At 40.9% G+C, this 24,607-nt stretch overlaps 1 protein-coding gene and 1 non-coding gene across 2 annotated transcripts in view; both read left to right on the top strand.

The window, feature by feature from the left end:
- Nucleotides 1-10,332: 10,332 nt before the first annotated feature.
- TRNAK-UUU lies at nucleotides 10,333-10,407 on the top strand. Its single transcript has one exon. It is a non-coding gene; the product is annotated as a tRNA-Lys (tRNA).
- A 9,695-nt stretch (nucleotides 10,408-20,102) lies between these two features.
- Nucleotides 20,103-24,607, top strand: part of DCLK3 (doublecortin like kinase 3) — a 44,836-nt gene continuing 40,331 nt past the window's right edge. Inside the window, exon 1 of the mRNA XM_039526180.1 lies at nucleotides 20,103-20,414. Coding sequence (XP_039382114.1) covers nucleotides 20,336-20,414 — 79 coding nt within the window. The 5' untranslated portion in view covers nucleotides 20,103-20,335. The remainder of the gene's footprint in view (nucleotides 20,415-24,607) is intronic.

The following is a 24,607-nucleotide window of genomic DNA, read 5'->3' as shown; positions in this document are numbered from 1 at the left end:
ATTTTGACCCTGTCACTCTGGATCTGTCTCTGCTGTTCAAGATGATAGCCACAAGATTAAATACAGGATAATAGGAAGGAATTTCCCAATATTCTGGGTCCCCACATTGCTGGCACCTTGTTGCTAGCTTGCATACAGTAAGTTTTTTACATTTAAAAACCAGAATAAAAGTGTGGAGTGGGTGACAAGGTTACATAACAGGCATCATCCCCACAAACCCAGGGAATCTGTAGCAGCAATTCATAAGATGTGTTCTGTAGGAGTCTTGCTGTAATGGGGAAGAAGATATTGTATGTTCTTTATGTGAGATATTCTTAGCTTTGGGAACTAAAAACAGTTAAATGTTCTTGAAGGTGATATGAAGAGGATTAAAAAAAGATTTTTTTGTGCCCACCCCCCTTGGCTGCTTTTGTCAAAAGTTGCTTTTTATTTTTTGTAAGTTCTTTTTTGGGGATGAGGAGAGGTGTTGTGTGTGTTTTAGCTTAGAGATAATAACTCTTTCCTGTTTTTCAGGGGTGCCCCCTTGGAGAACCCAGAGACATGGGTTGGGAATTCTTAGCCCTCAGTTTGAAAGAGTGGAAGTTTATTCTTTAACAAAAAGGGCTTTTCTGCATCCTGACATTTGCCCCCCCATACAGACTATTTGGATTGTGCCTCTCGCTGTACAAATATCAGAGCCAGCTCAGATGTGACCCTAGCTCCAGAGTTGTCCTTCCACTCACCCAAGAGAAAATACTTCCAAAGCTGTAGAGCATGGTAGTAAGTAAGCTTACTACTAGTAGTAAGCTTTGATATATAACAGGGGTAGGCATGTATGCCGAAGGTGGCACGCAAGCTGATTTTCAATGGCACTCACACTGCCCGGGTGCTGGCCACTGGTCCGGGGGGCTCTGCATTTTAATTTAATTTTAAACGAAGCTTCTTAAACATTTTTAAAACCTTATTTACTTTACATACAACAATAGTTTAGTTATATATTATAGACTTATAGAAAGAGACCTTCTAAAAATGTTAAAATGTATGACTGGCACATGAAACCTTAAATTAGGGTGAATAAATGAAGACTCGGCACCCCACTTCTGAAAGGTTGCTGACCCCGGTATATAACATAAGTTGTACCTTCTGACTGGTGGAGGAAAAGGAATGCCAATCCCCACAGTCCTGGCACGACAGCAGAGAGACAAGCAGAGCCCATTTAATCTAGGTTGAAGAGAGGTCAGTGCGGGGAGTACATTCTCCCAGTTGTTTGTCAAAGAGTTTGAATTAAATACGAGTTAACAATAACAAACAGTTTTCCTGGGGGGAAAAACACCACTTCCCTTGTCCATTAATCAGAGCTAGAGTTTTGTTTCCCACTTTTTTCTTCCTACATAGACCAATAAAATGCAATTCTCTAGGTAAAGACCTGTTATTAATTAATGTTTCTTCTAACATGAGTCTTGGCTGCATTATAAATACAGCCACTGTGGGAGCTAAGAAGGACTAGTGACTGAGGGACTAGTCAAATTGATACAACTCCAAATTTTACAAAACTCCAGTGTTTTGGAAGGTCTCTCCATTCAAGATGGGAGGGAGAAGTTAGACGTTTTTTCAGCAGTAGTTGCTCCTTCATCTTGTCTCTCCTTTTATTCTGACTAGCTTTGTGCCTTCCCTTTCCCTTTGAAGATGATTCTGAAACATAAGCTTCATATTGGGATCTGAACAGTGTTTGGAGTCAGACTCTTGGGATTCTGTTTTAGTTATTTCTGGTGGGCAAACTGCCTCAATGACTGCAAGTTTCCCCAGGCCTAGTCATTTCAACCTAAGGGTTCAAAAATCATGAGCTGAGCGAGGGCCCCCAAAATTATGACCTTGGATTCAAAATCATGAGTTTAAAAAAAAAACAAACAAGTGTTAGGTTCTTTTTGTTTGCCTTCTTGTTTGAGTCTTTAGGGTTACACTTAGGTCACTTGTGATTAAACCTCGAAATTTGGCAACATTGAGCCTCTGTCTATTCTGGACTACTTGTAAGAGGTGGGGAAAAGAGGAGGAAAAAAATTCTGAGCTATGGGCTGTCCCCTGTTCTTCTCCATCTCTCTAAGGAAGGAGGATGAATGATAATGAATGCCATCTGGATTTTCCAGCAGACCTTACTTGTCATCCAATAGAATCTACGGTAGGCCCCTTTTTCTGACACGTGTATTAAGCAAGAAGCAAATGCGATGTCATGATTAAAATTAGGCGCTTGGAAAGTGGGTGTGTGAGGAGGAGGGTGTGGGATCCTCCTGTAAAGAGCACTCTCATTTTTAGCCAGACAACATTTTTGCAGGAAATAAAACCTCTGTCTACAACAGATGGAGGAGAGGTGGGGGTGGGTGGGTGGATGAGTTGGAATGTATAGCTCATAACTTCTCGTCGTTCATGGCTTCGGCTGCAAGGGAGGGTTTATGATATATTAGTCAATAAAACAGTGAGTTTAAGTCTAACCACATCTAGAAGGGAAATGTAACACTCCATACTTACATGAGGCTTTTCTCCATGGGTCTCAAAGTGTTCTGCAAACATAAGCCAACTAAAAGTGGAAGGTGTTGATTATCCCCAATTTACAGATGGAGAAACTCCGGAACAGAAAGATTGTGATATGCTTTAGGATCACACAGGGCTACTCAATGGCAAACCAAGGAATAGTGCCCAAGGCCCTATTGTATGTGCTTTAACTACTAGATTACATTCCACATGTGCAATTGCTCACACTCAAATTGGCTCCCTATTCTTAACTTCAATTAATCTTTATACTCCTTAGTTAGACTTTTCTGGCAGAAGCAGTTTCATTTCCAGTTTGTGAGTAGATCACTTGCCCATTTTATTACAAATGAAGGCTTTAAAGTAGGATTGTCAAACTATTAATTGTGATTAGTTGTGCAATTAAAAAATATTGCAATTAGTCATGCTATTAAAAAAATTACTTGCACGATTAAGCGCGCTGTTATAATAGAATACCATTTATATAAATATTTTTGGATGTTTTCTACATTTTCAAATATTGATTTCAATTACAACGCAGAATACAAAGTATACAGTGCTCACTTTATATTTACTTTATATTACAAGTATTTGCACTGTAAAAAAACAAAATAGTATTTTTCAAATCCCTTAACACAAGTACTGTAGTGCAATCTCTTTATCATGAAAGTTGAACTTACAAATGTATGATTATGTAAAAAAAACTGCACTCAAATATAAAACAATGTAAAATTTTAGAGCCTGCAAGTCCACTCAGTCCCACTTCTTGTTCAGCTAATTGCTCAGACAAACAAGTTTGTTTACTTTTGCAGGAGATAATGGTTGCCCACGTCTTGTTTACAATGTCACCAGAAAGTGAGAACAGGCGTTCGCATGGCACTGTTGTAGCTGGCATCACAAGATACATATGTGCCAGATGCGCTAAAGAGTCATATGTCCCTTCCTGCTTCAACCACCATTCCTGGGGTCATACATCATGCTGATGATGGGTTCTGCTCGATAACGATCCAAAGCAGTGTGGATTGACACATGTTCATTTTTATTATCTGCGTCAAATGCCACCAGCAGAAGGTTCGTTTTCTTTTTGGTGGTTCAGATTCTGTAGTGTTGCTCTTTTAAGACTTCTGAAAGCATGCTCTACATCTTGTCCCTCTCAGATTTTGAAAGGCACTTCAGATTCTTAAACCTTGGGTCGAGTGCTGTAGCTATCTTTAGAAATCTCGCATTGATACCTTCTTTGTGTTTTGTCAAATCTGCAGTGAAAGTGTTCTTAAAATGATCATGTGCTGGGTCATCATCCGAGACTGCTATAACATGAAATATATGGCAGAACGCGGGCAAAACAGAGAAGGGGGCATACAATTCTCCTCCAAGGAGTTCAGTAACAAATTTAATTAATGCATTTTTTTTTAATGAGCATCATCAACATGAAAGCATGTCCTCTGGAATGGGGGCCAAAGCATGAAGGGGCATACAAATGTTTAACATATCTGGCATAAAAATACCTCGTAATGCTGGCTACAAAAGTGCCATGCAAATACCTGTTCTCATTTTCAGGTGACACTGTAAACAAGAAAAGGGCAGCATTATCGCCTGTAAATGTAAACAAACTTGTTTGTCTTAGCGATTGGCTGAACAAGAAGTAGGACTGAGTGGACTTGTAGGCTCTGAAGTTTTACATTGTTTTGTTTTTGAGTGCAGTTATGTAACAAAATCTACATCTGTAAGTTGCACTTTCGCAACAGAGATTGCACTACAGTACTTGTATGAGGTGAATTGAAAAATACTATTTCTTTTGTTTATAATTTTTACAATGTATATATTTGTAATAAAAATTATAGACACTTTGATTTCAGTTACAACACAGAATGCAATATGTATGAAAATGTAGAAAAACATCCAAAATATTTAATATATTTCAACTGATATTATATTAACTGTGCAATTAAAACTGAAATTAATTGCTATTAATTTTTTTGAGTTAATCATGCAAGTTAACTGTGATTAATCGATAGCCCTACTTTAAAGTAATCCTGAAAATGAAAGTATAGAAATTCCTTCATCAGAATAGGGGGAGACTGGGGCCTAGTTTTCAGTGGGAGATTCACCAACAGATGGAAAATACACATACTATTCACATCTGCACAGAGCACAGTTCAGATCAGGCTATTATTTAACTTTTCAATCTAAAATGAAACTGAGTGGGTGCATGTCTAAAATGATGATTCTCTCCCTCAGCACTTGCCTTCAGGGAGAAAAAATGTCTCTGATAATTTATTGCAGTGCAGATTAAATAATTTTCCACACTTCCTTCACAACGAGCTACTATTTTAAAGACTTGGGGCCGAATTCACTACTGATATAACACAGTTGTTCATGTTCCAGTCTTTTGGGAAATCCTTAAATTAAAACACTGAGACTCAGATGCTATGAGCCACACAAACACACACACCATATAATATTCCTAGCTTAGGTTCTGAGCTCTCACTAGTGTAAAAGCAAAGGAAATTGATGGAGTTATATAGCATAAAAGCAGGGCAAAGAAGAACAGAATTTGGCTCTTAAGTCCCGGCCCAGCACGTACTGGTTGTTGTATAAACCCTGAGATGGATTTTCTGGAAGCATTCTTTTCTTTGGTTGTCCCAAAGTCTTGGTCAGGGATCTGAAAGAGGTTCCCTGGATACTGCAAACCTCAACTCTGTTGACTTTAGTGAAAATGCGCATGCTTATGCTGTTGAGAAATTTGGGCCAACGAGCCTGTTTCTTCCTTTGGGACATTCTAAGAAGTGCTTATTTCTTTAGGTGGAAAGAGTGGGGTGGGGTGCGGGGTCTCTCGTAGTTGTATGTGTTACTGGAATTATATACCTTTTAGCTGTCTCTCTTCATGGGGAGCATTGTTCAGTTTGGATCCACATGTATCTTCAGCACACAAACATGATGCTACAGAAAGGTAGTGTGATCCACTAGCTAGGACTCTGATCAGGAGTCAGGAAACTTGGGTTCTATTCCTTGTTCTATCATTGATTGGTTTTGTGACCAAGGGCAAATCATCTCACCTCTCTATGCCCATTTCTCTTCACTGTGAAAAGAGGTAGCTGTAACTAAAACATGTTCTATAAAGCGCTGGGCTTTATCTCGCTTTTTATTATTGTAAATTATTTGTGTCCTGAATGCTGACTCATAAAACAGAGTTCTTATGCCAAAAGCATTTATGCTAAAAGGAAAATGACCCTATATACTCTTAGGCTTCCGATGTAAATTTTTTTTTTTAATTCCTCTTTGGGGATCTCTGACCTACTTTCTATCCCACATTTGAGTCTTAACTGATTGACAGGCTGAAGAGCCTCGAGTGAAAACAGTTTTCTAAGCAAAGACAGAAGGTCTCGGGCTCTTTTTAAAGGGTGGAAAGACATGTGCTCTGCTACATCAAACCAAGCTGCAGAAAAGTGATAGTCAGAGTCTGACCCACTTCACTGCCAGAGTGAAGGAGCAGATTAATACATTAAGTAAATTGTTGGCTTAAGTTTCATGCTATTTAGCCCACCCTCCCCAAATCTCAGTGGAGGAAAGTAAATAAAACATTGTTGCCTTTAGTAGGTCAGAGCCTGGACCGCTTTTTGGCTTATTAATATTTCCTGCAAGGTGGGGTTACAAGTCATGACCTAGGTAGTGATGCCATTGTGGTAGGATTGCTTGGTCTTGCTAAATTGCTCATTGGTCATGGTTTACTCCCTAGCTGGGCTCATTTAGTCTCTGTGTGCATTGTCTGATGTCAGCATTGTTGAATTTAGCTGCCTGGGTTGATTTCCTGATATCAGTCTGATGATTAAAAGCGAATAAGTGAATCCTTGTAGCCTTGAGCCAGCTTTTCTCATTTTTTCCATTCAAAGAAGACACATGGTAGGGATTCAGCCACTCCGATGGAACCTAGAGCTGAAAGAGCTGTGTTACTACTTTGTTTGTCAAAGCATTTACGCTACTTATTTCCTTTTGGATTTATGCAGTGTCACTTTGAAAGTGTGTAGAGGGTAGTTTAAAGAGGGTTACAATTAGAGTGCACTCATCCACAACATACCTGGATTATTGTATTTAATCCTGATGCCATAAAAAGACTGACTATATATGCAGCCACTCACTGTCTTTTAAATAAGCCATTATGATTTTTTTTTCTAATTCTTGCCCTAAAACTGGGGCTAGGAATGCCCAAGCTCAGATGGCAGTCCAATCAGGATAAAGCTCTTTTCTTACTGGAAGCCTTTAGTAATTTGCAGCAGCAAAATCTCTCTATATTGTCCTCCATAAAAACACTTATTGAAAACTGAAAGGAACTCAGAGTAGTAATAATTTCAAAGCCTTATGCCTAATGGAGTGTACACAGACTTAGACATACGGTATAAGGGAACTACAGAGGCTGGAAGTTTCTCTCTAAATATTGAGAAAGTCCTTACAGTTAGGGTGTTCTGCATGTTGCTACAGAGAAATTTGACTTCAAGATATTTTAAACCATTTGTTTTTGTTGACTCTTCAAACAGCAGGCTGGAAATTGATGTGTGAGCTCTGATTCCCATAGGGCTGCTCTCACGAATGGCAAGTTATCAGAAAAGCCAATTTTAGCTCCAAACATGATTTTCAAGTAAAGCTCACATTCACCCCATGGTGAGAGTGCTGTGGAGAGTGAAATAGGTGAAGCAGCTGTCTTTAAAGTTTCCAGGGAAAATGATGGGAACCCCTTGCCTTGGAGTTTTCCAAAATATTCTGTAGGAGACAACCCAGCACTGACTGATATAATCATGTTTTTTCCAACTCTGATTTCTATGAAGTTAGTTACAGGCAGTAATGTGTTCAGTCACTCTTCTTTCATTTTAAACCTCCCCCCTCCCCTTTTATTTAAATGTCAAATACAGACTGTATTCACATTCACATTCTGTTATAGTAAGATAAATACCACATGACATGACTTGAAGGAACTGACTCAGTATTTTTCATTCAGATTAGGTCTCCGGGGCTATCCTTACTTCTTTTCTGATGATGCAGATAAGTTGCCTGGGTAGCAAAACATAGTCCCCAGGCTCTCAGTCTAAAGGCAAATACACTGCGGTGGGCCTATTCCTAACAAGTGAAGAGGGATTAGATGCTGTTTGCTTAATCAGTTTGGCGAAATATTTTTTTTCACAGTTTCACTAATGTGTCCTTCCTTATTCAAGAGGGTTTTGTCGGTCCCTCCTCTCCCTGTCAGAGAGTGGAAATCGTTGCTTTGTTACGCAGGAAAAATATGAAGTGATCTGAAACTTTGGTGAGAGTTGCCCTGAAAAGTGAGTACATTTTCCTAAGCAAATATCAGTGGAGCAAGGCCAATCAACTCTAGCCAAAGATCTGGTGCAGTGTCTTTTGGTTCCTTTGCATAAGGTAGAGGTCAATGGAATTATTTAAGGTGACCTACAGTGGATTTAAAAGAAACACCTTGAATTGTGCCCTTTTACTGCTCCTCTATGATTTAAAGAGAAGATCTGAACTTTTATAAGGGATGAAGTTTTTTAAACTGTAGGAGTGTCAAGTCTAGTCTTGGCTGGTTGACTGGTTCTATTGATGGAGGAAACAGAGGGGTACAGGAAAGTGGGACAAATATCAGAAGCAAAAGGTTGTAGCCCTCTGGAGGCCAGTGAAACCATAGCAATAAAAGCACAGGTTTGTAATGCAAGGCGTGACGAAGTATCAAGTATTGGCATCTAAGGATATTGAAGAACTTTATACATGTCAAGGCTCACCGTTTAACATATGAAGACAGTAAGTATTATTATCCCCATTTCACAGAGGGGTAACTGAGCACAGTTCTTGACCAAATCCTGGGTCTAGTGCCTATGGGCCTCTGGAATGCCCAAAAGCAGATTAAAAGGCTGACAGTGTAGGAAAGAAGCATGAATAAAGATCATGTGCAGGGAAATTGCACATCCACTGCAGGAGAATAGTTAATTCACCCTTGAAAGTGTTCACATAAATTAGGCATGTGAGTTTGTGCCTAAACTTGAAAATTAGGCCCTTAAAATTAGACTAGACAGAGCTCTGGAGAATATACTTCGGAGAACAAACCTGCACTGGTGAGATGCAGGAGGAGGAGGAGGAGGAAACAAAATAACAAGCGTTTGACCTTGCATGCTCCACTGTGATGTTTGTGGAGGACACAAGGAGGCACAAGCATGGTTACATTCAAAGCATACTTCTTCCCATTGAAAGTCATATTTGTCACAGTCCCCAGACTCCTTCCCACCCAACCCTGCCTAAGTGTACAAGTTCTTTTACTTGCAATCACATGGGGTAAAAATGGGGCCTAGCATGAACAGATAAATAGGAATATTTGAGGAGCCACCTGTTAAAGCAAACTAATAAAGCACTTAGCTACATGCTGTCCTCTTAGGCTTTCCTCCTTCAGCTTGATGGGAGTAACTTGGCAGCCATACAGCAGTGCTTTCATTACTCCAGGGCCCGCTCTGCTCTGTGGACCTGATCCAGACTCACTGGAGTCAATGGAAAGATTCCCACTGATTTCCATGGGCTTTGCATCAGGCCCTATTTCCTCACCACTTTTCACCTTGTGCTGTTGTGTGCAACCCAGTACTCGTGCTGTGCAAGATCAAGAGTGAAAAGATTGGTGAGTAGAGAGGTTAACACACAGAGTTTAAAAAAACCTGCCTATAAATAATATAAAATTGTAAACACACTAGATCAGCGACAGAAGCAAAAGAAAGCGTTAGTACTATCAAGAAAAAGGAATTGGTAAGATATTTGTAAAATAAACATGGGGAAATAGTTTTACTTTGTGTAATGACCCATCCACTCCCAGTCTTTATTCAAGCCTAATTTAATGGTGTCCAGTTTGCAAATTAATTCCAATTCAGCAGTCTCTCATTGGAGCCTGTTTTTGAAGTTTTTTTGTTGTAACATTGTGACTTTTAGGTCTGTAATCGAGTGGCCAGGGAGATTGAAGTGTTCTCCAACTGGTTTTTGAATGTTTTAATTCTTGATGTCTGATTTGTGTCCATTTATTCTTTTACACAGAGACTGTCCGATTTGACTATTTCCCCATGTTTATTTCCCCCCCTACTGTTCCTCACACCTTCTTGTCAACTGCTGGAAATGAGCCATTTTGATTACCACTACCAAAAGTTTTTTTTCTCTCCTGCTGGTAATAGCTCACCTTAACTGATCACTCTCGTTAGAGTGTGTATGGTAACACCCATTGTTTCATGTTCTCTGTGTATATATATATATCTTCCTACTGTATTTTCCACTGCATGCATCTGATGAAGTGGGTTTTAGCCCACGAAAACTTATGCTCAAATAAATTTGTTAGTCTCTAAGGTGCCACAAGTACGCCTGTTCTTTTTGCGGATGCAGACTAACACGGCTGCTACTCTGAAACCTGAGATTCTCATGTAATCACAGGACTCCAGGGGCTGAGACGTCAAGAAAAGCACCAAATATCACAAGACTTGTGATAGATGTGTGAGAATTGATAAAACTGGGTCATCTCATTTTGAAAAAAACACACTGATAGTATGGCTGGTCCCTTATTAAGTATTTGGACATGAGCATTTAGCAAAGTTTGGAGTGTTGTGGGTTGTTCCAGTTAGGAGGAGAAATTAATTATACAGTGAGGTATTTGCTTGTTTATTTACAAAGATTATACTTAAAGTCCTGTTTCCCTGAACACAGTAGGAATTAAATAGTAGGAAACAGCATCTTTGCTTGCTGTTCCAAACCTGACTTACAAGTTAGCACTCAATGCCAAAAAGACCCTTAACTTTCTCAAAGCTGTGTTACCTGCCCTGCTATTACTGGCTAGCTCAGTTGGTAGAGCATCAGACTTTTAATCTGAGGGTCCAGGGTTCAAGTCCCTGGTCAGGTGAAAAAGGAGCTGTTCCCCTCAAAACAAAAGAAGGCATCTCTCCAGGATGTTATCTGACATTATTACTGTCTACTTGGCTTTCTGTCTGCTTCTCTTTCTCTCCTGCTTCTCACTCACACACACACTGCTACCCAAAAAATGCCCAGCAAAAGCACTTTGCCCACTTGGTCCAAATTCCTAGGTGGACTCACATATGCCTTTGTTTTAGATAGGAGCTGCTTAACTGTCTCCTACAGCTACCTGAAATGAGGGTTGGCATCACACCCAAGAGTACAAATGAGGTTTAACCCAACCCACGACAGTATTCATCACAGTATAGTATAAATAGTCAACCTTAATAGTCCACTGTAGCAGTGTTCTTTAACAGTTATGGAATGGCAGCGCCATCTGAATCCTGTAGAAAAACAACTGCTGGTGGATGTGAGGCTCCATCTTCCTTGTAACACTTGGGGGAACTTTGTAATATAATATAATTATTAGAAATCCCCATGGAGAGTGAGGCCCTATTGTGCTAGGCTTTGTAGATACGCATGACAGGAAACAGTCCTTCCCTCCAAGATCTTACTGTCGAATGAGACAAGACAAAGTGTGGAAGGTGATGCGGAGACACAGGGTACGTCTACACTACGGGACTATTCTGAATTTGCATAAACCAGTTTTGTAAAACAGATTGTATAAAATCGAGTGCGCGCGGCCACACTAAACACATTAAATCTTTCCGGTTGAGATCCCAGTGCCTGATGGGGCAAAAATCATTGGCAGATGCCATAGCATGGCAATCATGGAGCCTGTTTTGCCTTTTGTGACTGTCACCGTATGTGTACTAGATGCCTCACAGAGGAGATTCAGAGCAGCAGCACAGCACAGCAGCATGCTTTGCATGACAGCAGAGATGGTTATCAGCCATACTGTACCATCTACCAATCCATAAATTGGTAAAAGATGAGCATAATGACTCCCAGAGTCAATCCCTCCTATCTAAAAATAGAATCAGTCCTGGCTAGAATATGGGCAAGTGTACTAGAGAACCACTGTATCAGAGAGTGCAGCTGCTCTGTGTCAGATCCTGCAGAAATTATGAGCTGTATGCTATTCACAGGGTGCTCCTGCAACAACCCCACCTGTTGATTCCGTTCTTCCCAGCCTTTGTCCCCACTTGTGTGATGAAGTAATAAAGAATGCAGGAATAAGACACACTGACTTGTTAGTGAGAAATGAGTGGAAGGCAGCCTCCAGCTGCTATGATAGTCCAGACAGGACAGTAAGGAGTGTGTAGGAGAGGCCCAGCATCCCTCTGCTAGTCCAGGGCAATTGAATCACATGAAGGGTGTGGGCTGACAGAGCTCAGCCCCTGTTATGGTTATCAGCCATACTGTACCATCTACCAGGAAAAATTAGGGCCAGGCACCTTGATAGACCTCACCGATGCTAGTCAGCATGGTTACCAGTCCTTTTGCACTGCCCCATGTGCCAATACGCTGATGGAGTGCTGCAGCATCGGGTCTATCTGCAGCATTCAGTAAAGATAGGGTGACATGTAAAAGAGTCAAGAGAGGATTGTTTTACACTGTGTTTGACCCTAGAAGCATTTGGAGCTCAGCCAAGAATGCAGACTGCAAGAACTGTGGGATAGCTTGGTCCTCCAGTCCATGCCTGCTATGGCGTCTGTCTGGAGATTTTTAAAATGATTTTGGCTGAAAGAACAGAATAAATGGACACAACAGTGTCGAGCTCTTTCTTTATTTTGATTTTTAACTGCATCACCACACGTGCTGATCGGAGCTCCACGCTGGGCAAACAGAAATATTCAAAAGTTCGCAGGGCTCGCACTTTCCTGTCTACCTGGCCACTGCATATGAGTTCAGATTGCTGTCCAGAGGCTACAGAGCGAAGAAGTGACTGCCATATGGTTATGTAACAGATCAGTGCCTGAGCCAGGAATAGAACATAGACTCCGTTCCTGATTGGGGCCTTGTCTACACTTGTGGAGGCGTGTAGGGTATATTTAGCTACACACCACAGTGAAAAGCAGACTGTGTCCATACTGTGGTGTGTAGCTACATGCATCAGTGAAAGGCTCTGATTGGGGGAAGGCAGCTGGGAAAGACTCTGGCAGCAGGCCATTACACTGCTTGGGCATGAAGAGAGCCAAGGAGAGTGTACATCCCAGGGTTCTGGCGTGTATGTACTATACCTGCCTAAGCAGTGCCTCACCAGTTACACTGCTATTTATACCCATCCTAGGAGGACATGCAAAGTATGTACTCCACATCCTGCCATAAGTGTAGACATACCTTCTGAATCCAGAACACCTTCCCCCAGGCTGTGCTGCCTCTCACCATATACTGGAATGATTTGGTTTCTTTAATGAATCAGATGTTATTGATGTAGCATTACAGAGGTCAAAAGATATAAAAATATCTGACACATTCTAAATATAGTGTACCACAGGGTATAACTGAGGGCAGCATTTGTCCAATTTCACATGTGTGTGTTTAAATCTTTGCCAAGGCAAACATGAAAAATGTAGTTACATCTCAAGGATTCTGTGTCATCACATGATTCTTCTTAAGCTCTCTTGCTAATATGACCTCTCAAAAGAATTATACTCCAGTTATCTTTTAAAAAATATATATTATAACACTTATGCAAATTCTGGGTTTCTGGCCCTGGTCAGTATAATACAAATATCTTTGGTTCTGTCACATTCTTCACTACAATGTAATTTTATTGGAGGATTTGTCTCTCTTTGTCATATGATGTAATTTGCAAATTAATACCTGCCCCCTCCACATCCAATTTCTTCCTAAGTACATAGCTGAATACAAGTTACTTTGGCTGTGGAATGATGATGTCAATGACAAAATAAAAAAAAATCTCTTTGTGCTAATTGTAATTTGTTAGAGAAGATCTGTTTTTAAAAGCAGCCTTTTCTCCTCCAGACTGGAATGACATGAAACCTAATGTTCCATACTGTAATGGATTCAAACAGAAACAGCCCACATATTTCCCATTCACATGCCTGAGGCTGAAACAAAGGCAAAAGCCTACAGTATATTTTTTTAGATAACACCGTATAGCACATAGAACAAAATAATATAATATACATTTATCAAAGGGGTTCCTAAAGGTTTGTCTAAATTAGGAAAAGAGGTCCATGTTTGGCTGGGGTTAACTAAACCAGGTTACCAAACACTGACTTAACCAGTCTTTTCTGTAGTGTATGTGCAGGTTACCTTGGTTTAGCTGGTCCTTATGGAATCTAAGCAGTAATCTGGGTCTACATTAAGGTAAAGGTCCAGGTTAGCTAACACGTATGAGGTAACCCTGGCCTAACCTCAACCTCTTTTTCTAACCTAAACAAACTCTAAATGTTTATAGGGGCAAATCTCGCTCTTTGTGTTGCACTTGCCTTTTATTATGATTGGGAGAAAACTCTGCAAGGCTTGCATCCAGGAAAATTCTACCCCCTTTGTCATAGCCCATAGATTTTCCTGTGGGAGGGGCAATTAGACCCACAATCTCGGTGTTCCTCAGCTTCCCCATGTGTAAAATTGTTAGTAGTATTAGTCATGTTTATTATGTTAGTACTTAGGGGGCCAACAAAAAATGGGGCCCTACTTGTGCCAGGCATTATACAAACAGAATAATAATCTCTTCCCTAAACAGCTTGTGATATAAACAGACAAGACAAAGGATAGGGGAAAGGCATATAACACAGAGAATGAACAATGTGATGGTGATAAATGATTTGGGGGGGAGGGAGTGGACGACGGTGAGAGGAGAGGTCAGTTAGGAGAGGGGAGGAAAATGAGGATAGCGTTGCTTACCCATCTTTTATAAAGTGCTTTGAGATCTACAGATAAAAGACACTATATATGACATAAGTAGTATTAATGAGAGTAGATCTTGCCCCAAAACACAAAATTCAAATGTTGCTAAAGAAGGTACAGAAAATCCCCAACCAGGGCGTATTTGTTACAATAAATTTTTTTTTAATAGTTGGAGTGTTTCTCAAATTGAATCTGCAACTTTGTAGCCCTTTTTCTACTTCCTGGTTGGAGATGTGGCTGGAGGCACTGGTCTCATGACAATCTGTGGCAGAAGTCATCAGAGCAACCTCAGAGGGTTGGCAAGCAGGATCGCAGCCCACTTGCCTGTGTAAATAAAAATGAACTCCCTGCCCCATCTCCTTCCCTTAGGGAGCCTACTCTGGGGGAGACAGGGAATTGGATTTCCCACAATGTCTGACTTCTGTGCATGAGGTGAGTGAGAACGCATTATGTAACAGGGGGATGGGAAGGACAATGGCAGCTACAAGGCAGAGCTGAGGTAATAGAAAGAAGCTGCTGCTGCTGAGGAGATGCCCAGGAAACAAGGAAAGTGTTTCCCCCTCTGGCCTGTTGCTGGTACCTAACTACCTCATCAGGCACCAGCTGGCAGGAGTCAGAACCCTTCATCAGTATTGAACTGCAATAGATTAAATGACGTAGAGATGAAAGGCTCTGTTACAATTTCTGGTCTGGTGATTTATGTTTTCCCGTCTATCTCTCTTTCTCTTGTTTTTATTTTTATTTTTAATCATACTCTGGATCCATAACAGGAAAACCTACATGCGATCAGTAACTCCAGACTGGGGTCCTGCACACACTACAAATGGTCATTTTTTAAACTGTGATCCTGCCAACATCACTTTTGTGCTCGTCGCAAGTAAATTCTCTACTGCCATGGCCATTAGTACCAGTGAAAAGCATTGTCTCCCATAAGGAATTCCCCGAAGGTGCCTTTATAATTTACATCAGAACATGAAGTAAACAAAGCAATTAGATGAATGCACAGCAGGTAAAATTTTCACACACCTTTACAAATCTAGCCCAATGCTTTTGAAAATGTTATCCAAAATCAGTGTCTCTGATATCAGAAAACACTGTTGTGTTGTAAATTCCCTGGGACCACTGACCACGTTTTCATATATGATTGCCCAGAGTCCTGGACCTGTGCACTCTTGCCCTATAAAGAAAGGCAATAAATGCTGCTGAGAGTTTTTCTTGATTTATATAATAAAAGCACTTATGTAGCACTTTTCATCTTCAAATGCTTTGACAACATTAAGTATCCCAACACAGGGGCATGGATCAGTGTTCATGTCGCACTCCCCGGCCCAAGCCAAGGAAGCTCATGAGCCAACCAGAGGACCACATTTGGTAATGAATCCTGGTCACGTGACACTGAGGCACGTTGTGCATATGCTAAGAAGATGTCTCCCAAGAGCACTGTGATGGTAGGTATCATTATTCCCCCTCCCCCTTCTTAAAGCTGGGGAAACAGAGACAGAGCAATTGGGCTACTTGTTCCAAATCATTGTGGAAGCCTCTCTCAGAGCTAGGATTAGAACTCAAGGCTTCCTGAGTGGCAAGCCTGTGAATCGTTTATTGGACTACATCTTTCTCTTGGGAACAAAATAGAGTCTCATAGCTCAAAGGGATTGAGAGTCAAAATCCTGAGTTCTATTCTCAATTCTGCCAGTGACTTGCTGTGTGACCTTGACTGAGTTACTTAATCTCTTCATGCTTCAGTTTATTGTTTGTAAAACCGAGATAATATCTATCTATCTAGAGTTTTCTTTTAAAGTCACCCATCACCGAGGTATCCGAGCACCTCAGGGTTGTTGTGTGGCTTAAATAATGAATGTTTATAATGAGCATTGACATCCTTGAATGGAAGGTATTATTGTATGCAATTTATTATTATTTTATTATAAAATGTTGCTCACTGAGATATCTGTCCTGAGGGAGACGTCTCATTCTGTGAGTTTCCCAGGGAGACAGCAGTCCTAAACCAGTATGTTTCAGTACAACACACAAGCCACATGATGTGAGGCACAATCTGGAAGAGCAGAGAATGTCAAGTGGTCACAATTTCTGTTCATTTTATTCTGACGAGGCTTCATTAAAATAATGTATTAGTCATTTCCAAAAGCTTAATTAGAGAGAATTCTCCAGCCTCATCAAAATGTTGCCATTTATAATATTTCTACGATCAAGAGCATCACTACATTTTAACTTTTAATTATCCTGATTTGACATTGATTAATTATCTCAGCGACTGAAAAACTGAAACAAGGCAATTTGTTAAGAGGACGATACTTGAAGCTAACATTACTTAATTTGTCCAAACTACCGTGCTCTGTATTTCCTCCCCATAAGTAAAATTCCAGGTGAATGTCATTGCTAATGCAACGACTTGCCATTCCAGAACAAAAAGGGAAGCAGACAGAGTCATAGTTGTGGGTTCAGAAACTTTACAGTATAGCTACACACCATTGCTGAATGCAAGAAGCACTACAAGTTTCTCTGCACCTTATAATAATAGTTGAAATGCAACAATTACTCTAAACTGAAATTCAACCTGCGATTCTGGAGCCTCGTGCAGCTTTGCAGGATCCTAGGTGTGGCAGCTGTAAGCATTGTCATCACTGGGGAATATTACGAAAATATTCCCACTTGTTCAGCTGAATTGGTGTTAGTGCTAGTAGCAACCCTATTAGGTTTATAAATATAGAGTTAACGATTCAGGAAGCTGCTGGAGCCCTGTCTACATTAGGACTTCTTTGGCTTTTTTTTCTGATTTCCTAGGAGTCCACAAGTTTCATGGGGGCTAATCTAGCTCTAGGAAGAATGAATAAAAACAACTCCCATCCTCCAAGCAGACAGGATTTGAGGTGAGGAGGATGCAGAACAGATGATCGCTCAAGATTTCTGCCAGTGGGTTCTGAAATCTGAGGAGACTATGAGCTCATGAGCTTTTGGCACTGTTGAGACAGAAGCTATAGTTCTGGTTCAGTATAAAACAGAAGTCCAACCCAACACTACAACTGCAGGTATCTGGATCCAGATCTGAACATCGCCTCCTTGGCCCTCTGTAATATAAACTCTTTTTAACCTGGTATCGAAAATTTTAGATTTTAAAAATCTATTTAAAAAGGAAAGAATGTATAGGTTTTTTCAAACGCATACTTGAAATACAAGTTCATGCTGGCAAGAGGTACAGAATGATATGATTATTACTCCCTGGGTGGTAATGATTCTTCAAAAGCTTGCCTCTCAATTCGAGTCATATTGCTGGCTATGGTAGCGGTAGTTTCCTTTACTGGTTTTTCTTTGATCTTTTTAATTTACTCAATATTATTACCTACAGGATTGTATTAGGATTATTCTGGGACAATACTACTCTTTCTTAGTTCAGGTCAGAGTACCCGCAGCATGCCCACTTCCTTCCCTTTGGAAATTGTTCCATTCATTGTATTAGCATTTATAACCTGAATTTGTTGGTACCTTGATTTTGACAATTTCTATTGCTTCCATTTGGTTTGATGCGTTTGTTACAATTTGTGTTACCCCTGTTCTGCATAAGATAACCACATCTGTTTTGTCTTTTCATTCAGCACCTGTGGACTCAGCACCTGTGATTTTCAACTGAAATCCTTCTCTGACATAAATAACGGGATGACAATGAATTTTCTAATGTTAAGCTAATCTGTTGCAAGATGTGTTTATTTGGGTCTATGATATTATTAAATGCTCCTCCTTTCATTATTTGTGTTAAAATCTATTCAGAAACTTCAAATTTAATGTAATCTACTCAATACATTAATATGGCTTCCTCTATAAGTCAGATCTGAGCAATATGTATAATCTTGGAGACTTTAATACAGGTTGTTGGTATCTTACTGAACAGGTTTTAAGATTTTGCCTCTTGAGTACTAAACAGCTACATTCAGTTTACATTTCTTCAGCTTTATAGCAATTGCAATCAAGCTGTAGAGTTTACTTTCATTGAACTTTAAATATGTGCATTTGGGGGATTCAGTTAAGATTTGTTATTTTAGTCTTTTTTTTTTTTAGCCTTCAGTAAAGGTTAATTTTCTGGCTGTTGGTTATTTTATGTAAAATGGTTTGAGATGCTTCTTTTGAGCCATGCTATATTAATTGCAGTTCTATCTACAAGAGGGATAGTTTGGAAACATTTCCCACAGTTGTTACCACAGATCCAGTGGTAGCAGTATTAGCATCCCTAATATAGTTGCCTATGTTTTAAGGATCAGGGTGTAGCCGTATTAGTCTGTGTCCAAAAAACAACGAGGAGTCTGGTGGCACTCGTTTTTGTGTTTTAAGGATCACATTGGTTATATCTGCTCTGAACAGGCTTACATGACACTATTCTTAAAATGTCTGTGGCAACCAGTGGTGTATTTGCACTAGGACTCCCACTGTTGATGATGAACTAAGAGTAATAAAAATATTGGCAAATTTTCCCTGCAAGCCTTAGACTGTATTATAGTGCTAGTGTTAAAACATGAAACCTAATGTGACATAACAAGGGCTCCTAGCAAGTTGTGAAATAGCCTTGAATGAATACTGCTACTACATGTATACAAATCAAGTAACCAGTATTTTCGCAGATGAGTTTAATTTTAACATTGTCATGTTATGGAATCCCCATTCCTAGCTTTATTTGTACAGTGCTATAGGCCAGATTTCTGGGCACCAGGAAGACAGATGGCAATTCCCAGCAGATGCTGGAAATAAATAGATTAACTTTAAAGCAGCATTGTGTATCCACGGACAGTTGTAGTATATTTTAAGCAAAGTACATAAAGACAAATGGGGTAGCTATATTTGATTTAGGAGTTCATCTGCTCCTGTTACTTATTCCTGGTCTGCAGTAATAAACCTGTTCTGAAATAATTTCCCCAGCAATCAATTGTAATATCACAAACAAAGCATTATAGCAACAGGAGTGGATCAGGAATGATTAAAATTTAAAATGTAGATTTTATTTTCATGCAGCTGTCCCTAAGCAATAACAATGTGAGAAGAGAAATTAAGAAAATGCAGTATCACACACAGTGATTTCTAAATAGAATGCTTTACGAGAAGAATCAGTGGGTCCTTAAATTCAAATGGCTGCGTGGTAGGTAATGCCAGCCCTGGTGAAACAGATTAGGTGCAAAGGATAAAAAAAAGAAGATAATGTTTTGAGGAGTGGACATAGAAGGGTTTGAAGAGTGAGGGGAAACAGGATTAGAAGATTTGGGGTGAGGTTATGAAAAAGAATGGGTTTTAATTTAAGGGGCTCAATCAGCCTAATAATTTTTTCTAAATTCTTCCCCCATTTTTAACTCCTATGTCAGCCATAGGTGGGTAAGAAGGTGTTTGAAGAACACAATTTATATAGTTGAAAGTTTTTGCTATTTATGTTAGGCCGGTGGAGCATCAATCTAGCACATTTTAAACTCTTGCCTCGAGCCAGAGATTTAAAGACTTTTTAACACCAGAAGGAACTATTAAATCATCTAGTCTGACCTCCTGTATATCACACACATTACCCCTGTACTGAGCCCAAATAACTTGAGTTTGGCTAACACACAGAGGCTGTGGAGGTTTGATTTGAAGACATCAAGTGATGGAGTAGCTCCCATTTCTCTTGCTAGTGTGTTCCAGGATGAGGGGGTGTGTCTGTGAGTGGGGGGGAGGACTTGGCTGACTGGGGGAAGTCAGGGAGTAAAAGGATTTGCTGAGCCCCTGCCAGGTTCATGTGCTGGGCGCTGGTAAGAACCAGAGGCCCCACACTCTCTGCTACACTAAATAAACTGGCCGGACTGGGGAGGGGCGAAGGCGGGACGTGGCGGGTGACTAGGAGATGCGAAGCTGAGGGAGAGGCAGCAGCGTAGGGGGCGGAGGATGGTGGGGAAAGAGCGGCGGGGGCCGCGCCCCGCCCGGCTGGGCTGTGTCTCTCGCGCCGCCTCCCCGGGGCCAGCCCCGGCCCCTCCCCGAGCGGGAGGCGGCGCCGCCGCCGCTGCTGCTGCCGTGAGCCCGGCCAGCCAGAGCAGCCGCGACCGCAGCAGCTGCCGGAGCGACCCCCGGGACGATGCCCGCCGCGGCGCCTCCCCCGCTGCACCCCCCGGCGGGGCCCGCGGGCTCCTGCTGCCCCTACGCCCACCACCCGGGTAAGTGACCCCGCCAGCGCCATTCCCCTTCCAGCGCCCGGGCAGTGACCTCCGCCCGCCTGCTCTGGGGCGCCGGGTCCTGCCCCCTCCGCCGCCGCTCTGGTGCAGCAGTTCCCAGCAGGTCCCACAGGGAGCTGTGGGCGTCTGTTCTGCAAAGCGGAACAAGGTGTCAGGTACTGGACCTCCCCCGCCCATTGGAGCAGGGGGGGGCTGGGTCCTGGATAACCCCCATCCTGGCCGAGGGCTCAGACCACCAGGCTGTCGAGCCATTTGCAGCTTCCCCAGCCCATGGGGGGCAGTTCTGATGTTTATCGGTGTGACTGCACTGGGGCAAGGGGGTGAGTGGGTGTGGTGGTGGCAGGTTATGGCATTGAGGCCAGGGCTTAGTTGGCCAGGTTTCAAAAGAGATTGGACCTTGATAACTGGATATTCTTATCTATATAAAAGTAAATATTACAGTTAAATAAGAGCTTTGGAAGGGATGTAAATACCCCCTCCCCCAAGCTTTGGGGCAGAAGCGAAGCCCTGATTATTGGGGCTTTAGGAGGAAACTTTCCCTGGCCATCGCTGCCTGTTTCAGAGTTTTCTCTGCTGAAGCAGTTGGGACTATCCACCTTCAGAGAGAGGCTACTGGACTGGATGAACCAAAATGCAGTTCGTGTGCATCAGTTCCTATGTTGCTTTGTGAAAATCCATGTTGTGCCTGATGCCTGCCCTGCTATGACAGGGGAGCCACGCCCTGCAGGGCAGTTTCAGGGGAGCATCTGTCTTGGAGAGGATGTAATTGTTTGGTCAGGGACACAACCCAGGCTCTAGATGTCCCTAAGCCTCTGACTGTCAGAACCTGGGAATGGGCTGCAGGGGATGAACAGAACAGGATGATTATCAAGTGATCCATTTCCTCTGAAGCACCTTGCATTGGTTACTAGGCTAGATGAATGGTTGGTCTGGCCCATTAAGGCCATTCTAATGTTCTTCCCCTCTCCACCCTCTATGACTATTCTCCTGGTTATTTCTGTAGCTGCTTCTCTCTCTCCCCAAGTCTTGAAGAATATTTTATGGATGATCCCCCTTAATCATACAGTACTTTGAGTCTCTCTTCTGGTTAAAAGCGACAGAGTCCTGTGGCACCTTATAGACTAACAGATGTATTGGAGCATAAGTTTAAGCTTTCGTGGGTGAATACGCACGAAGTGGGTACTCACCCATGAAAGCTTATGCTCCAATAGGTCTGTTGGTCTGTAAGGTACCACAGGACTCTTTGTCGCTTTTTACAGATCCAGGCTAAAACGGCTACCCCTCTGATACTCTCTTCTGGTTGTGAGGGTTGGGATAAAACAGTGCTTTTCAGATTTATAACTGGATAATGTCTCAAAGTAGCTGTAAAGCCAGTATTGTTGCTCATGAAAGTTTTGTTATATATTATTAAGGTAGCAGTTGTACCATGTATGGCGGGATAAGCAGCTCAATAAATCATGTTTTACAAGAACAGTCACAGTATTGTTCTCCTAGTACAAACTTGGGGTATGGTATTCACTTTTGGTGTGTAAAGGGGGAAAGAAGAGAAATCTTTGTTACATTTTAAACTTGGGACTATGTAATAGCAAATTGTATTAAAGATAAATGATTTCTCACATTGGAGTAAATTTATGAATATCCAGCTGATCAAACTAAGATTATAGTTTTATTTTTTTTAAATGTATTTACAGATTGTCTGAAGTTGGTATCTCTTTTTCATCTTCCCATTTATACTGTGCTCATCACTGAAGTATCTTGAATATGGAATTTTTAATTCATTTTTTTGAGGAAAGAGAAGTGCCCTTATGTGATGTGATAAACCCCTCACTGGCTTTTTATTGTTTAAGTGCAAGGCCTTTGGGAAAATGATGAAAAAGACTACTAAAACTTGAATAATTTTTTTGCTGTTTCTTGCAGAAGTATTAGAGGGCGAGTAAACTTATCTTTTCCCAGGCTGTAAGACCATTTAAAAACAGCAATAAATGATGGTTTTAAATTCACAAGATAAAATTCATGGTTTATTGTTCAGACAGACATGGGCAGGGTTCCTTTATATTACAATAAGAGCCAAAGAGTAGAAGTTACTTGGGGTTCTGGAAACATTCAACCTCTTGTAGTATTTGCACTATATACATAAAATGAATGCAATCCATTGGACCGATAAAGAGCAAACAAGCTTTGTGAAATTAATAGCTCTTGCTGTACGGAGATTTAGGTATTGCACAACTGTGTGTTAAAACAAGTTTAAGGATTGTGTATTAGCCTTCAGTTTTAAGTTGTCTTGGAAGTAACTAGAACCGCAACTTGTGGTTGTACATGCATACATGCATAATGTACATGCATTTCAAAGGGTGGGGAAGATTGTCACGTGCCTTGCATATCAAAAACAGATTCTTGGACATAGGGAGTGGAGCTACATGAATAAACACGTGGACAGAGTTCAAGATTCTACTCTAGCATTGAACCCCTCTGACTTCGGCGATTATTTCAGCTTTAAAAAACAGAGTTAAATTTGTACATTATAAACAAATGGAATAGATATTTATGGATAAGGTATTCCATACTTTTCTGTTATGGGGTTTCTTGAGATTTCCTCAAGAAAATGTGGCAATAACCACAGAGAGAGAAAAGATGGATCATTGGTCTGTTCTGGTAGGGCAATTTTCTGCTTCTCTGGTCACAACACATAGAAAACTCCCCAGATGCTAATGATATTTTTTGCCACATAATATACTAAAAGGTTTCTTAAAAAAAAAACAACAATAAAACCTTCTCTTAGGGAAAAAATCTTTTCTTTCTAATTTGTAAACTATATTGTGGGTTATCTCAGAGTTTGCAGTATCATTTACAACCAAAAACTAATTGTTTTTTCAGAGTATTTTTGCTATTAACATATAAAATATTTTAAAAACCTACTTAGATGTTAGTCCAATACATGATTGTTTTGCTATACTGCAGCTTCTGCTCTGACTTGCTTTTCTGTCTGCCTGGCTGCAATTTTTGATTGTATGTTTGATGCATTCTTTTTCTTTGGAGACTGGTCTGGGAAAAAAATTCAAAGGAATTAAATTATTCATAAAATAAATATAAACAAAGGAATTGAGAAGCAGGTAAGTCAGAGAAAAACTTAAAATATTTCTGGAGCTGGAAAAGTGGGAACCAGGGAGAAGCATTTACAAATTAAAAAATTCCTTTGCTCTGATGGTTTCCAAGGAAATACTTCCTGGCAGCAAAGGAAGGGGGTGAGGGGGAAAAAAAGAAAAGGAAGTCTCAGTTGGAAAAAATTAAGCATGAATAGTGAATTTCCTAGAACAAATTAAAAATATTCGGGTAATATTCCCTTTCTGATGTCAATGACGTGGACATCAAAGCACAATGTCCCCGCCCTCCCAACTCCTCTACTTTTTCTCTAGCCATCCTTTCCGTTTTTCAATTATTTCCCTTCTCTCCCACTCCGAATGCAGTTTAATTCCTTGAAATATTGGGAGCAATACATTTATGAGAATGTATAAAAATAGCCTTCAAGTGATGTAAAATGCACAAAAAATCTTCCTGGTCTAACTTGTAAGATGCATCTGTCATCTGCTCACCAGCTGTTCCATCCTTCAACCGCTGCATTTCTTATCAGTTGAAGCTGTCAGTTGAAGCTGTCTTCCTTTTCTTGTCAGGAAACTCTGACAAATTCCTGGCTGATGTCCCTTCTAGTAGACTGGGTGGGGCAGTGTTTGGATCTGCTGATGGGATAAGTGGCATAGGTTTCCTGAGGGGGGAAAAACGGTATAGAGGGTTAGGATATTCTTGAAGTCTCCTTGTGTCATCAGTGGACTGTTCCTTTTCTTCAGTATTGCTTCCTTTATCTGTGTTCTACCACTGCTTCTTCACTTGCTCCAGGGAATCCATGGGAATTCCCACATTTGATTGCTAGGGGAGGCCGATGGGCAAATTCCCTTGTTCTGTCCTCATTCTGATTAGTCCAACACTGTGAGTCCTCGCTGTCTGGCTTTCCACAGGGACAAGCATACATATGGAAAAAGATGAATAATGATACTTCTGTGGCTCCCTTTCCTTATCTTCCAACAGTTTTAGGTCTAATTGGATAGGATTCTGCTACTGTTATCACACCCAGTCTTCACCTTGATTGTTACTAAACTATTTGACAACTTTTGAAGTCCGTT

Source organism: Mauremys reevesii, linkage group 2 (genome assembly GCF_016161935.1).
Source record: "Mauremys reevesii isolate NIE-2019 linkage group 2, ASM1616193v1, whole genome shotgun sequence".
Taxonomy (NCBI): Eukaryota; Metazoa; Chordata; order Testudines; family Geoemydidae; genus Mauremys; species Mauremys reevesii.
Note: the sequence above shows the minus strand (reverse complement) of the source record. Positions and strands in the feature narration are given on the sequence as shown.